The 13,949-nt window shown below is 41.7% G+C and overlaps 1 protein-coding gene across 2 annotated transcripts in view; it reads left to right on the top strand.

The window, feature by feature from the left end:
• LOC146985569 (zinc finger protein AEBP2-like) overlaps nt 1–11,962 on the top strand; it is a 37,033-nt gene extending 25,071 nt beyond the window's left edge. For both annotated transcript variants that reach the window (XR_015035977.1, XM_085778644.1), the window contains exons 7-9: nt 6,419–6,532; nt 9,937–9,966; nt 11,411–11,962. Coding sequence is in view for 1 of the 2 variants with exons in the window: in XM_085778644.1 (XP_085634770.1) it covers nt 6,419–6,532; nt 9,937–9,966; nt 11,411–11,417 (151 nt within the window). In the remaining variant the exon portion in view is untranslated. The remainder of the gene's footprint in view (nt 1–6,418; nt 6,533–9,936; nt 9,967–11,410) is intronic.
• The last annotated feature ends 1,987 nt before the right edge of the window (nt 11,963–13,949 follow it).

Raw genomic sequence — 13,949 nt, 5'->3', positions numbered from 1 at the left:
GAAGTCACAAATGACATCCTGTCACAGTGACACAGTGTTACAGAGAAAGTGTAGTTCTAGGGTTTATACCAGACAGAGAGATTAAGTGAAGTTTTCATATCATATGCCATCATGATCAATTTTTGATTGGTCCGTCATTATGGGTCTGAGTGACATAAAATTGAAATCTCTTTGATAGTTTTATGATTCTCCTTCACATCCAACCGTGCAGTCAACAGGGTAGCCTTCCTTTATGTCATGACTCACTGGATCAGCGAAGAGAACAAGGTTGGGTAGATTGATTGTATTTGTTGTGGAGAACTCTCAGTGTGAGGAGTCCATGTCCTCGTGTAAGCACCGGCTAGTATCCTCAATCAGTGTTACAAATGCGCATTCTTGCTTTCAGCGCTGATGGAGAGAAGACTGGAATGAGCATTAGAAAAATCAGTCTCTCCTTCTCTGGGTCTGGCTCCACTTCTATACCATCTGCTTGGTTTGGTCTTACTCGGATAAACCGTGAGTTGGTCGACTGAAGTGTATTTTAAACAGTGGCTCACCATCCGAATTTACTTGAGGGCTGCATTTTTTCTTTGTATCTCTCCAGTAAAGGTTTCATCAATCTCGAGTTGAGATAATAAATGTCCATCACAACATTTTGGTTTAACCTCTGGATGAACTTCCATCAAAAAAAAAAAAAGCATGCTCGGCCCACTGGGGCAGGAGCTGCTCTGTCCAATCCTCACGAGCTAAATACTGTACATAATGCCCAGGTCACCGTCAGCGGGCTCAGCCAACTGGTGGTGAATCTTGGCACCGTTTAGCCCCCAGCTCATTTAAGAAAACTGGGCAGAAGGACGGGCAGGTTCGGCACTGTGCAGGAAATGAAATGGGTCTGTCTCACAGAGAATAGGAGCTTCATAGAGCAGTGTGATTCTCAGCAGAGCTCTTGCTCCAGGGAAGCTCCCACCACGCTTGCAACACTCCCACACTCCCATTAAAGGGTTTGACTGCATGGCCTCTGAAGTTGATTAGAGAGAGGAGAGAGAAAGAATAAAAGGGAGGAAGACTGGGGGCAAAGGAGAGGTGGGAGATGAGAGGAAGGATGCGGAGGGAGGGGCAAGGTCAAAAGAGACAAAAAGAGGTTTGAATCAAAGAGAAAAATAGGTTTAACAAAAAGAGCAAAGATGGTACTGGACAAAGAAACATGGATGATGCATCGTGAAGTAAATTGCAGCTGACAACCTCCAATGAACATACTGTAGCTAAACCCTTGTGTTTCTTCTTCTTTCCTTTCCCCCTCTCTTATCCACCTCTGCAATCTCCTCCTCACCCCACATGTGGGAGTTTAATCTTGCGCATAGAGATATAATGAGGGAAAGGGATCAGAAGAAAGAGATGAAGTTTGGTGATCAGGAAAGACTCATCAGATTAATTCCAAACAGAGAGACATAGATGGAGATTGATACTGAGACTCAAAGGCAGAATGGATGAGGGAAGGAATGGGGGAGACAGAGAACGGAGGAAAGTGAGAAATGGGAGTGGGAACAAAATGGCTGTGGGAGAGAAAAATGCGAAGAAGCAGAATGAAACCAGAGAGAATGAATGATGGGGAAAGAATTAAACAGAGAGACAGAAAACAAGAGGGTGATGCTTTTTGGCTTGGTCCAAGCAGGAGAAATCAGTGATGCCACTGAGTCATACATTTGCTCTGCAGTGAGCAGATGCCTCGGTCATTAATACGCACTGCCAGAGAGGAGTGGTGAGGGAAATACACAGTGAAATCTTTAACCACGAGCCAAGGGTAGCTGTATTATCTCCCAACAGATAAAGGTCTTGTGTATATAAGCCTGTCCCCTTAGTTACTGTAACTATGACCATATGGGCCGGCCCCCTTTATGGTATGTAGTTTAAATGATAACATGGACAGGTTGACCACCCAAAACTTGGTCATTTCTGAAAGCTAATTAAGCTTAATTTAGCTCTAATATTAAGCTTAATTTAGCCAGTCAAATATGTATGATAAGAAAATATATATAGGGAGATGCACATACTTTTGTTCCAACATAACCCTGTTTAGTTGTTGCTGAGCTCTCACACTTGTCATCACAGCAGAAAAGGATGAGGACTAATAGATGTTGGGGAAATGTAGTGCTATTTTGGGTAACTTTCTTGGGGTCTTACCCAGTTCCACTGAAGGGCCTGGGAGAACTGCTAAAGTTAGCCTGAAAACACTAGTTTGGTAAACTATTTACCTGCCAATGCTAAGAATTACAGTTTATATGAGGGCTGATAAACACATTCTATAAACCATTACTTAAACTTACTTGTATGTCTTCTTCTCCTTTGTTTCTGTTTTTGGAAAGGCTAAAAAAAAGACCCTCAGTGTATGCTCTTTAAATGTCAAGAAACTCTATTACGGGAGTACACAGCACTTTATCATGTGGAGAAATAAAAACCTTGATGATCCCGTTATGCTAAGTTACAATAACAAAGTAATGGCTGGACAATTGCTGTTCAGGGGTCAGTGGTGAATCTTAATTTGGCCAAGTCGTTCTTCACAATCTGTTGGCCAAGTTAGTATTTAGTCTTTTTACTCAGTGTAATGCCCTACTGGGGGTCATTTAGTAAGCCATCAAGTATTGAGTGGGATAATAGTAACATCAAGTACTATAGTAGTGTATGTGTACGTGTGTGTGTGTACACGTGCGTGTTTTCTCAGTCACTGAGTAAATGATTAGTCATGTGAATGTGGGAAGTCATGTTTATTAATGTTAGAGCGAACCATTCACTTTCTGACTGACACTCATTAACTCCATTTGGATTAATGAGTAACTGATTAACATGAACCATTCTGAACATGAACTACCAGCAGCTCACTGAGGAGGAAAAGGGGGCTGGGTGGGCTGAGAGAGAAAGACACAACCATAATTGCTGTCTAATCTTTGATGGATGAGTGAATGGATTCCCCTGTTTGTTGCTGAATGGTTTTGAATAATAAACAGTAGACTACATAGCCATTGACACCAAGCTGTTTTACCCCTTTGCATCCTGATTCCTGACACATTATTTGGGCAAACTACATGGTTATTGTTTTATTTTTATTTTTTTTAGATGGATAGCAAAAGCAGTTAATAAAGTGCTCATTGGTCATACGCTTGCCAGTTACTGAGGCATGGGGCCTTTTGAATAACCCTTACCCCAATGGTAAACTGAATAAATGGTATTGTTCAATATTACATTGCATTGAGCTAATGATACCAAAACCCATATAGAGTATAAAAGTATAATCTTTAAAAACAAATACAGAGACAGTTTTAACAAAAAAGAACGGACACAACATGGACATCTGCATAATTTCAGAAAGAGACATAACGGGGCAAACAAATGCAACTTACACATTATGTATTTAAAACACATAGTGTAGCTCATGAAACAGGCATAATGTTTAAGAAATCAGATTTGTTGTACAGCCTTGTGTCCTAGAATTATTGTGTAAACCTCCCTGAAGAAATTTTGATCATGAATCAAGTTGTTAATGCTAAAGCTGTGGAATCCAGTATGATCAATGTAGTACCTCTACTTTTTTTTCAGATTTTTTCAGATTCCAGCCAGGTCCAGCATTCAGCAGCAGCGACCTCTGAAACTTCAATACACTGTTAATACCAGAGTAGTTTTGTCGATGAATCTAAATCCTTTGAGTACAAATCCATTGATGGATCAAACGTACTTCACATGCATTTTGGAGTTCAGTTGCAAAAGTGAGCAACTCTCTGGACTGTAATTGTACTTTTGTTCTGCGGTCCTCTTGTTTTTGCCAGACAGGGTTTTCCTTGAGGCTGCAGTGACCTTTCACTCCCCTACCCGGCTCTCTGGGCCTGCTGTCTTCTGTTTTGCAGAATGAGGCAATGTATAAGGACATTGAACTCCTGCAGTCGCTCTGGCTGAGTCCAGTATAAAGCAATTTAATATGTTAGTGATTTAATATACACTTTGCCTGCTTTGTGATGAACTTATTGCTCCTATCACCATGGGGAGCGTCAGGGCCTAAAGCTGGCCATCAATTCAGGGTGGAAGACTGGGCTTCGCTCTGGCAGGCACCCCCAGTAGCTCTCCCCACAGAGGCCTCATTCACAATATACATTTCTGGCTCATAAAGAAGCGAGGCAAACAGTCTCCTCTGGAAAATGAAATAAATCCATTTGTCTTTATTTGGCTTGGTGTGACTGAATGGAGTCTTAGGTTGGAGATGCTTTCTAGCTCTTTGAAAGCCTGTGTGTGCGTGTGTTAGTAATACATGTGTGACACACTGAATCCACCACCAGTGCAGCCGTGCTGTGTGCTTCCCATCGATCAGAATATAATAACTCATCAGTACCACAGCACACTCGGCTCTGACATGTTTATGGTGACTCTGGAGGGGAACGTGCTTGTAACTGTGCATGTACACAAACACACGAGTGTTTACCACATATTTAACACTCTGCAGGTCCTCCTCTGTCATTTGAGGTTTGCTTTTCACAAGGACAGTAACTCAAGACTAACCCAAACTTTAAAGCTGCTTTGAAGGGGGCTGTTTCTTGTCTTGTCCCTCCTTCTTTTCAACTTCCTCTTTTCTGCTCTTGCCACCATTAAAGGGGATACAAACACTTTTGCCATGCACTACAGAGGACAGAGAAAATTCATTAACAAATTGGTATCGACTTTACATTTTAGAAGTAACAATTTACATACCTTTTTTAAGCTTAGACAAAATTAAGAGGGTTATCCCTAATCCTGTTAGTGCTCAACTATATATAAGCTTTAAAAAAGCTGCGCTCATGGGTAGAAACTGCCAGCATCACATGCCTCATACTGTGCATAAATATTTCATATGGGTAAATTTCTCGATTTTAGTTTTCGTTTAATTGGTATGAACTTGACATGTCATCTTAATTTTCCTTAATGTCAGTCGTTATCATTTGTCAACCTTACACCATGTATTTGCCTTCAGTTCTAACAAATGCTTGTAATATACAGTATGTACACACTTTTGTCTTTTTTTTTATCAATTCTGGTTTGTGTTTGTCTGTGCATGTGTGTTTATGCAAAGGAGCAGCACTTCAAAATCAGAATCCCTGGTTTTCTGCAAATTTACAGTATTGACTAAGTTGTCCCATGTGGCTGGCCCCGCCCCCAGGGCACTTTAACATGCCATAAAAGGATTTGCAACCTCTATGGAAGTGAGTTGTCTCCCCTCCCTCCCCACTTTCCCTTTTCCTCCACCCCTCTCTTACATTGTCCTTCATTTGTCAGTTTTCCATCACTTTTTCTGCATTTTGTTCTCCATGTGTACCGATGGCTGTGTGTGTGTTGAATATGCTGTGTGTGTGTGTGTGTGTGTGTGTGTGTGTGTGTGTGTGTGTGTGTGTGTGTGTGTGTGTGTGTGTGTGTGTGTGTGTGTGTGTGTGTGTGTGTTGTGTGTGTGTGTGTGGTGTGTGTGTGTGTGTGTGTGTGTGTGTGTGTGTGTGTGTGTGTGTGTGTGTCTGTGTCTCTGGGGGCGCCTTTGATGACGCACATAGTGACGGGGGGAATGCTGGGGGTGGAGACAGGGGAGGCTGAAGGAGGGAGGCGAGGTGCAGTCAACTCGCTAAGCTCTTTGTTTCTTTCTCCTGCACCTTGACTCGCCGCGCCAGTGCTGACACACTCCCTTCTTTCACGGGGAACACACACTGCTATGGGTACAGTAAAGTACAGCTCTGCAGTACAGTACATCATGTGCACACGGTGTGGATGTGTGCGTGTGTGTCTCCCTTTGAAACCGTCACCTCCAGTTTCTGATTATTAGGTGCCAGGTATCTGTTTGTCAAGCAAATATTCATTTGATTTTATTTTGCATTCATAAAACATTATAAATCCACTGTATAGTGTAGTTTTTTGTTTTGTTCCAGTGAGGTAGGAAAGCCATCAATGACTTGTGCTAAACCTGAGTGTAAACTTCAGTGTAAAAATAAAAACTACATCATACAAAATGAGAACGGGGGAAAGACAGACAGGGCATGAAAACACAGTTATTAAGTGTGGGACCAGGGAGTAACTAAGTGCGCACTAGTGAACAAAAAGTAATAATGACGGTATTGTGTAGTTACTAAATGACTGTCAACATGGGAGGACTGTGTGTGTGTGTGTGTGTGTGTGTGTGTGTGTGTGTGTGTGCCTATGTGCATATCAGTCCCGGTGCTTTGGTCAAGGCCGTGTTACTTATGGAAATGTACTCCGTGTTCAGCGGAAGGTGTCAACATGTGCCCTGGACTCAATGAGACTCTTTGTCCATCTCTCCCACCCACTCCATTCAACCTAACACCGACTCCATCCCCCCTTTTCTCTCTCTTTCTCTCAGCTTAAAACCTGACCACATGTCCTCACTGTATGCATGATGTGTGTTTGTTGTCTTGTCTTGCAGACTACCTGACGTGTGGGTGAATGAAACAGAGCGATGTCAGCTGAAGACTAAAGTGGTGCACTTATCCCAGTTACCGCAGGACACAGGCGTACTGCTAGACCCAAACATCTATAGGTGAGTGTGTGTGTGTGATGATGCCAGTGGCCTCTTGGGGCATACGGACACATGGACAAGCAAGCATGCATTGCTCCAAAGAACAAACACAAGTTGTTCATGTGTGAATGTTACTCGACCTCAGTTTGTGAAGCATTAGTGCCACAAGAAAGTGTTTGTAAGCCATTGTCTTTGCCCACCGTGTGTGTATGCACACGTGTGTGTTGCACTGACACGTTCTCACTTTCTACCACCAGGTGGCACCAACCATTGATTTCAGTAATCAGGTTAAAAAACAAGTGCAGGGAAAACACTTTGTTTGGTTTGTCAGTGTGAAGAGGCAAAAACATTGTCTACTGAACATCCTGGATGTTGGCTCTTTGACAGTAGCCACATATGATGGTTATATTTTTACTTGTCAACAATCACAAACAAAGACAAAGGGGCCTGTTTAAATATCTTTCACGTCAGATATATTCAGCTTGCATTTCATGCATATACCTTTTTTTATGAACTTGTTCAGCTGAGCTGATGAATACTTTGAGAACAGAAGAACTGCAGTCACAATTTGATCATAATCTATTTTTTCTCTATTTTCATGTTCACCAAATTCCATGAAAAATTAGCTAAGATATTTGATTTGTGCAGCTCTGCAGCTTAGCACACTCGTCACTGACATGAGAAACAGAGTTAGCTTTATGGTACACCATAAAAGGCTGAAAATGAATCCTGAAAGAGGAACAATGTGCCTAAAATAACAGAGTGGTCATCTTACCGGAGATATATGGCACACAAGTGTGCTGATCAGCACACAGGCTGACTGATTTTAATTGGACCTGAAGGCTCAGTAACTGCAGGGCCTGCTGCTGGACTCTGGTTTCATAGTTGGATATAACCATCAGCACTCAGCCAATTTATGTCAAGGTTGTCCTACTGCATGAAATCCCTAAACAAATGAGGCGATTGGTGCCTGTGGTAGTAAATATTGTGGGGCGAACCCCTGTTCATGCTGATGGGATGGACAGAAAGAGACTGACATAGTGGCAGTTAAGGATTATTAGGCAAGGCAAGGCAAGGCAAGGCCATTTTATTTGTATAGCCCGTTTTTACAAACAGTTTGTCTCAAAGGGCTTTTACATGGCATCGTAACAACATCCTCTGTCCTTAAACCCTCACATCGACTGAGGAAAAACTCCTCCATGGAAAACCCTTTTAACAGGGAAAAATCGGAGAAACCTCAGGGTGAGCAACAGAGGAGGGATCCCTCACCCAGGACGGACAGACGTGCAATAGATGTTGTTACAGACAAGAAAACAGTTTACAGTTTGTGCGAAATATGGAAATGTTAGCAGGAGTTGATGGAGGCAGTCTCTGGTGAGGGGTGGGGGTGGGGGTGGGGGGGGGTGGGGTGGGGAGAGCCGGTCAGCTCAGAGTCGGACCCCGCGGTGACGTCATGAGTTTCGATCGCCGCTTTCGACCGTGACGTCACACAGGCAGGTCACAAACAAAAATCATAACAACAACGGAGAAGGATGGAAGGAGCTGAGGCGGTGGGCGCGTTTCTGGTTTGTGTGTTTGTGCACATGGCAGCTGATTGTAATCCTGCTTGAGTTTTTTTTTTTTTTTTTTTTTTAACTTTTCACGGCATTGTTTTGCGGCGTGATGGATCCCCAGTGTGTCGAAGTGCGCTGATATTTTCATTTCGCCGCGATGACTCAAACCCCCTCAAACTCCTCGGTGCCATAGACTACAATCAATGTCTGCACCTCGTCGTCGGTCCATTTGTGTACATCTTCCTGCTGTTTTCTTGTTGTTTACAGCGGTGTCTGCTAGGCTAATGCTCCCCTTCTGCTCCCCCTTTTAAAAATGCCGGTTGGTTGTTTTGGTGCTTTCTGGTAGCGTCAGAGCCTGCTCTAGCTTTAGCCAATCAGTGCCGGGTTAACCTCGAGCCCCACCCAGGAGCTTTTCAGGGCCGAACGGAGTACCTACCCTGGAGTAGGTACTCCGTTGGCCCCCGTAAAAGTTCCTGTAAATGGCCCTGTGGGGGAGGTTCCTGCAGTGGAAACACGCACCAATGGGGCTGGCCCCATAAAATTACCCCGAAGTTCCTGCAGTGGAAACGCGCCTAATATACTGAGGAGAGGAGTGGAGAGGAGGGGAGAGGAGAGGAGAGGAGAGGAGAGGAGGAGAAAGGAGAGGGCTCTGTGTAACCAGATGTGTCCCCAGCAGTCTAAGCCTATAGCAGCGTAGCTATAAAATGGTTCAGAGCTACCTGAACCAGCCCTAACTAAAAGCCCTGTCATAAAGGAAGGTCTTAAGTCTAGACTTAAATGTAGTTAGAGTGTCTGCCTCTTTGACCCATGGAGAGAGCTGGTTCCACAGTAAAGGAGCCCGGTAACTGAAGGCTCTACCTCCCAGTCTGTTTTTAGAGATACTGGGAGTCACTAACAGACCTGCATTCTGGGAGCGGAGTGCTCTGGTAGGACAGTAAGGAATGATTAGTTCTTTCAGATAGGTTGGAGCTTTATCATTAAGAGCCTTATAAATCAGCAGAAGGATTTTGAAGTCTATTCTAAATCCTACAGGAAGCCAGTGGAGAGAAGCTAAAGTGGGAGAGATGTGCTCTCTTCCTAACTCCTGTCAAAACCCTTGCTGCGGCATTCTGGACCAGCTGGAGATTTTCGGACATCCTGACAGGAGAGAGTTACAGTAGTCTAGCCTAGAAGTGATAAATGCATGCACTAGTTTCTCAGCATCACTCTGGGAGAGGATATTCCTAATCTTAGTGATACTGCGCAGATGGAAGAAGGCGGTCCTAGTCACGTGTTTTATGTGGGAGCTGAAGGAAAGGTCCTGGTCAAAAATGACTCCAAGGTTCCTCGCAGTTGTACTCGGGGTCAGGGTGATGCCATCTAGAGTAGCGATCTGATTAGAGAAAGTGTCCCTGAGATGTTTAGGTCCAAACACAATGACCTCAGTTTTATCTGAATTCAGTAGCAAGAAGTTAGAGGACATCCAGGATTTAATGTCTTTCAGACAGTCTTGCAGGCTTCTGTCATCTGGCTCCATGGACAAGTAGAGTTGCGTGTCATCCGCATTATATTTCAACAGTGTTTCCATGTTGAGACCATTGTATTTTGAGTCATGAATCATTCTGTCCTGAAATCAGCTCAAATACATGATTACATTGTATAACATATCCGAGCACTTTATCAACTCATAAGCCTTTATTTATTTTTTATCTATTTATTTATTTTATTAGTGATAGGTTACCTTTTTTGTGTGCCTTGTCTTTGTATCTGTTGCTGCTGTGACACAGTGAATTTCCCCCTTGGGGGATTAATAAAGTTTTATTCTATTCTATTCTATATTACAGAGATGCTCATACATTGTGGCCTCACAAACATTTTCTTTTTCTTTTTCAGAGCACTTCCTCAGAAGCGACTGAAACACAGGTAAGCTGAGCCAGTTCAACCTGTGTACATGTAAGATATAGGTTTAAAACACATTGATATACACTTAAAGATTTAACTAGAGATAGATCATATACATACAGCACCATGGTGATTGTTTGGCTTAAACACCTCCACTTGGTAGCTTCTAGTGACATTTATAATTGTGTTGATCGGTTACAATATTAAGTGCACAAGGGTTTTGGTTATAGATCATATTCACAAGGTGGCCCTTTTCCTTTGATGTCACAAAGGAAGCCTGTTTAAGACATGGTGAAATGGTTGATGAATGTGTAGATTAATTTGCAAGGATCCCCAAAAAGATTTTTTTTTTAAAGATACAGAAACTGGACTGAATCATCTTACATCCACAATGTTGAAGGTAAGTACAGCAACACTGGAAACACTGTTTTCCAAAAGCTTCTCCATTGTCTTTTTTAGTTGCTGATTGATTGAGAAGCAGTAAAATGACACCGATATGTCAGATTCTTTACTTTTGTACAGGTTACAAGAGGAAAATGGCCATCATGTGAATATGGTGTATTGATATAAACACATCAAACTGCACAAAAAAGGCACAATAAGCAGATGCTTGACAAACAGGACCTCACACACTGTGAGAAAAGTCACACAGCACTGCATGACAACCACATAAACATGCTGTGAGCAGAAATTAGTATTTCAACTATATAAGTTCACATTTTATCAATGCACATAAATAAGAAAACTGAAACTGAAAACATCTTGCAAAAATTAAATCACTCATTTTGTTATTTTACAAATGTTTTTTTAAACTAGAGAAGCATTGGCATAGTTGCAATTCAAAAATATACAGAAAGACAAGACTGGTGCATGAAGACAGAACATGTGACAACATCCTTGTCCTTTAAAAACATTTGTGCATCTATGCACAACTTTTGAATATCAGTTGTGTTCTACTGTGTCCAACACACAACTGCGTGTTAAAACTACATGTCTCTCCTGTAGTATACACGCAACATTTAATTGTTCTTTTGTTATAGACAAGATCAAACAATGCTGATGTCTTCATCATGCGGAAATAGTTTTGCATCTGTAGTATTATCTGTTGCTGTAACTCTCCTGTGGTGAAACCTCCTCGTAGAGGATTACTTATCACACCTCAGTTTCACTGTTTCTGTATACTGTGAACATGCCATTTTCAAGCCACGACCCTTGGCACTCACTGGTCTCACTCAAACGTGAGGTCATATTTGGCCATTGTTCATTATTCCATTAATTCAACTCAGTAGCTCAGCGCAGCAAAAGCTCTAAAATACACTGTGTAATGTGTCTGCAAAGGAAGTCAGCTCAATGTCTGAACATCCAGGATAAAGCCCATTTCTCATACTGTAATCTCTCTTATGACACACTGGGAACAACTCATTCTCTCCCTCTCTCTGTCTTTCTCTCCTGTCTTTGTGCTCAGCCTGTAAGGAGTCATCTGTGGACTTGATACTTAAGGGGAAATCCCTGTTCATAGGAGGTTTATCTGTATGGGATGGGACGCTCTTCATCTGTCTCTACAGAACGGGGGGAAGTAAAGTGGCGATAAAAGGAAGTGAGACTTGGCTAAGCTGCAGCTCTCCCTTTTCCCCTCTTCAATGTATTTGTATATCTGAAATGACTGTTGTAGCCAAGTGTGGTGTAAAATGGGACTAACAATTTTTAAACAGTTTGTGTTCATCAAAAACTTCAATGAATGTTTTTTTTAACTAGCATCAAGCTGAAAATATTCTCAATACCCAATGGTGTAAAAAAACTGTTTTATGTAACCTTGTCAGAAAAATGCAGCATATTTTATAACTGTTTTGTGTAAAATATTTATGCAGATTTGTAACTTATTTTTATACCTTGAAAATGCTGGTGTTCTGTGGATTTTTGTGGAGGTTTAAATAGAACCGTATTTACTGTGATATTCCATGTTAACTGTCACTTGTAGGGATATTTGGATATTTCTAGTTGTAATTATGTTGTACATAACAGAAGTCTTAACAGATTATCCTATTTATACTAACTGAATGCAGTACGACTACCTGTGTGTATGACAATGAAGTGTGTGGTTGTGCCAGTCATGTCACACTTGGATACAATGCGATGCAAAGTGTTACAGCAGCAATAACGCAGTAGTTAAGGGCACTACTGTGTAGCTCTTAATCTCACCCTGACTGTTGACAACACAGCATTAAAATGACTCACACCGTTCAGCACACACTTTTCTCCCCACCTCCTTTCCCCCAAGTAACATGAATTGTGTATATCATAATCATTATGACAACTTTTCATCACCTCTACTCAAGCACTCGAACATTATTGTTTAAAAAGTTGTGTTTTCTACTGTGTTGTCACTGTTGGAAATGGAATATTTGTTTGTAATAAAATGGGGGACTCAATGTTGATGAACGCAAGTTGTTTGGACAGATGAGGATGCAAGGTGTTGGAATGGCAGAAATGCGTCCATTGTGGTATGAATATGAGTTCCTTATGTGTGCGTTGGAGGGATTGGTGGGGTAATTTGGCGTCCATGAGCAGAACAGCTTTGGGAGCATGCTGTGGAGGAGCTAATGACTGGGCTAGCAGGGCAGAACCCCTGCCAGCCTCAGCTGTTAGTGAACATGCCTGCAGAGACAACTAAGTTCAGACAGAGGTCTGCTGTAATACGCTGTCCTACGCCTCAGTGTCTTATGCACATACCTGCTCCTATAAACTATAATTCACTGTAATATAAAGCTCCAGTATTTGCTGTCAAGAGGTCTTCAGGTGTTGTTCAGTCTTTTGTGGAGAAAAGCGCAGAAAGTTTGGTGACCCCCTGCTGTGTTTGTGAGCTTTGGTATACATATCTCATGTCTGCAGTGGTCTGTGGTGGATTAAGAACTATTTGGTGGCAAACTGATAAGACCAAGAGATGAAAGCTGCACATTCTTCCTTTATTATATAACAATTGTCCTTCAGATGCCAACATAAACCCAACTTAAATTTTGTGCAGTAATCTTTCTGAGAGACCTACATCAAGATTTAAGTATTTCTGAAACTGCTGATCTCATAAAGATTTCGATAAAGTTTACTCAAGGCTGTGCTTAAAAAAAATGTGAGCGTCAGTCTTGCCGACGGAAACACTTTGTTGATGACAGGGAATTGGAGGAGAATGATCAGATGGTTTGGAGCTGACAGAAGATAACTGGTCTTTACAAGTGTGGTGAGCATAAAAGCATCTCCAGAATGAACAAAACCTTAAACCCTAAAGCTGAACATCAACAGAAAAGTATCCTTATGTGCCATGCCCATGTCCAAGGTAAAAGTCATCTTAAACTGGTTTTGAGTTCATTGTCTGAATCCAATCCTTTTGGAATCTGGTTGCATGAATGTGTATCTGACATCTGTGTGATACAGATGGACCAGTATGTTTAGACCTCTTTCCAACATTTTGTGGAATCCATAGCATGAAGAACTGAGGCTCACCCCACCATTAGTATGGGGTTTCTAATGTTCTTGGAGAGTGTATTTTTCAACCTATTTCGATTGACAACAAATGTAGTCAGGTCAGCTTAAGCCAATTAACTTGTTCAGTCAAAGCAATATTCGTATACTTCTCTACAGAATGAATAAAAAAAAAAAGAAATACTTGGATGTCTTGACTACAATTTCAGGGTTTTCATACTCAAATCCTTTAAACAGTTAAATTTAATTAAATGGATGTCATGAATTGGTTTGGTAATATGTTGCAGTTTTGTTTGATGAGGCAGACATAAAAAACTCAGTATGGAAAGTTTCATGAGTTTGGACAGAAAATATTGAAAATTAAAGGTTGTATTCGGTCCCTGTTTATCCTATTTAGAGTGTGGGACTTACCACAGGATCACATAATATAAGTCATCTGTTAGCAGGAAGTTCTTGATAAGCTCATCCTGTGAGCTTGGAGTGCACACACTGTACAATAATTTGGTTGCTCATGAGTCATAGTGAGAGAC

This window comes from Trachurus japonicus, chromosome 6 (assembly GCF_045865225.1).
Source record: "Trachurus japonicus isolate A0001 chromosome 6, Traja_1.0".
NCBI lineage: Eukaryota > Metazoa > Chordata > Actinopteri > Carangiformes > Carangidae > Trachurus > Trachurus japonicus.
This window is presented reverse-complemented; position numbering and strand designations above follow the sequence as displayed.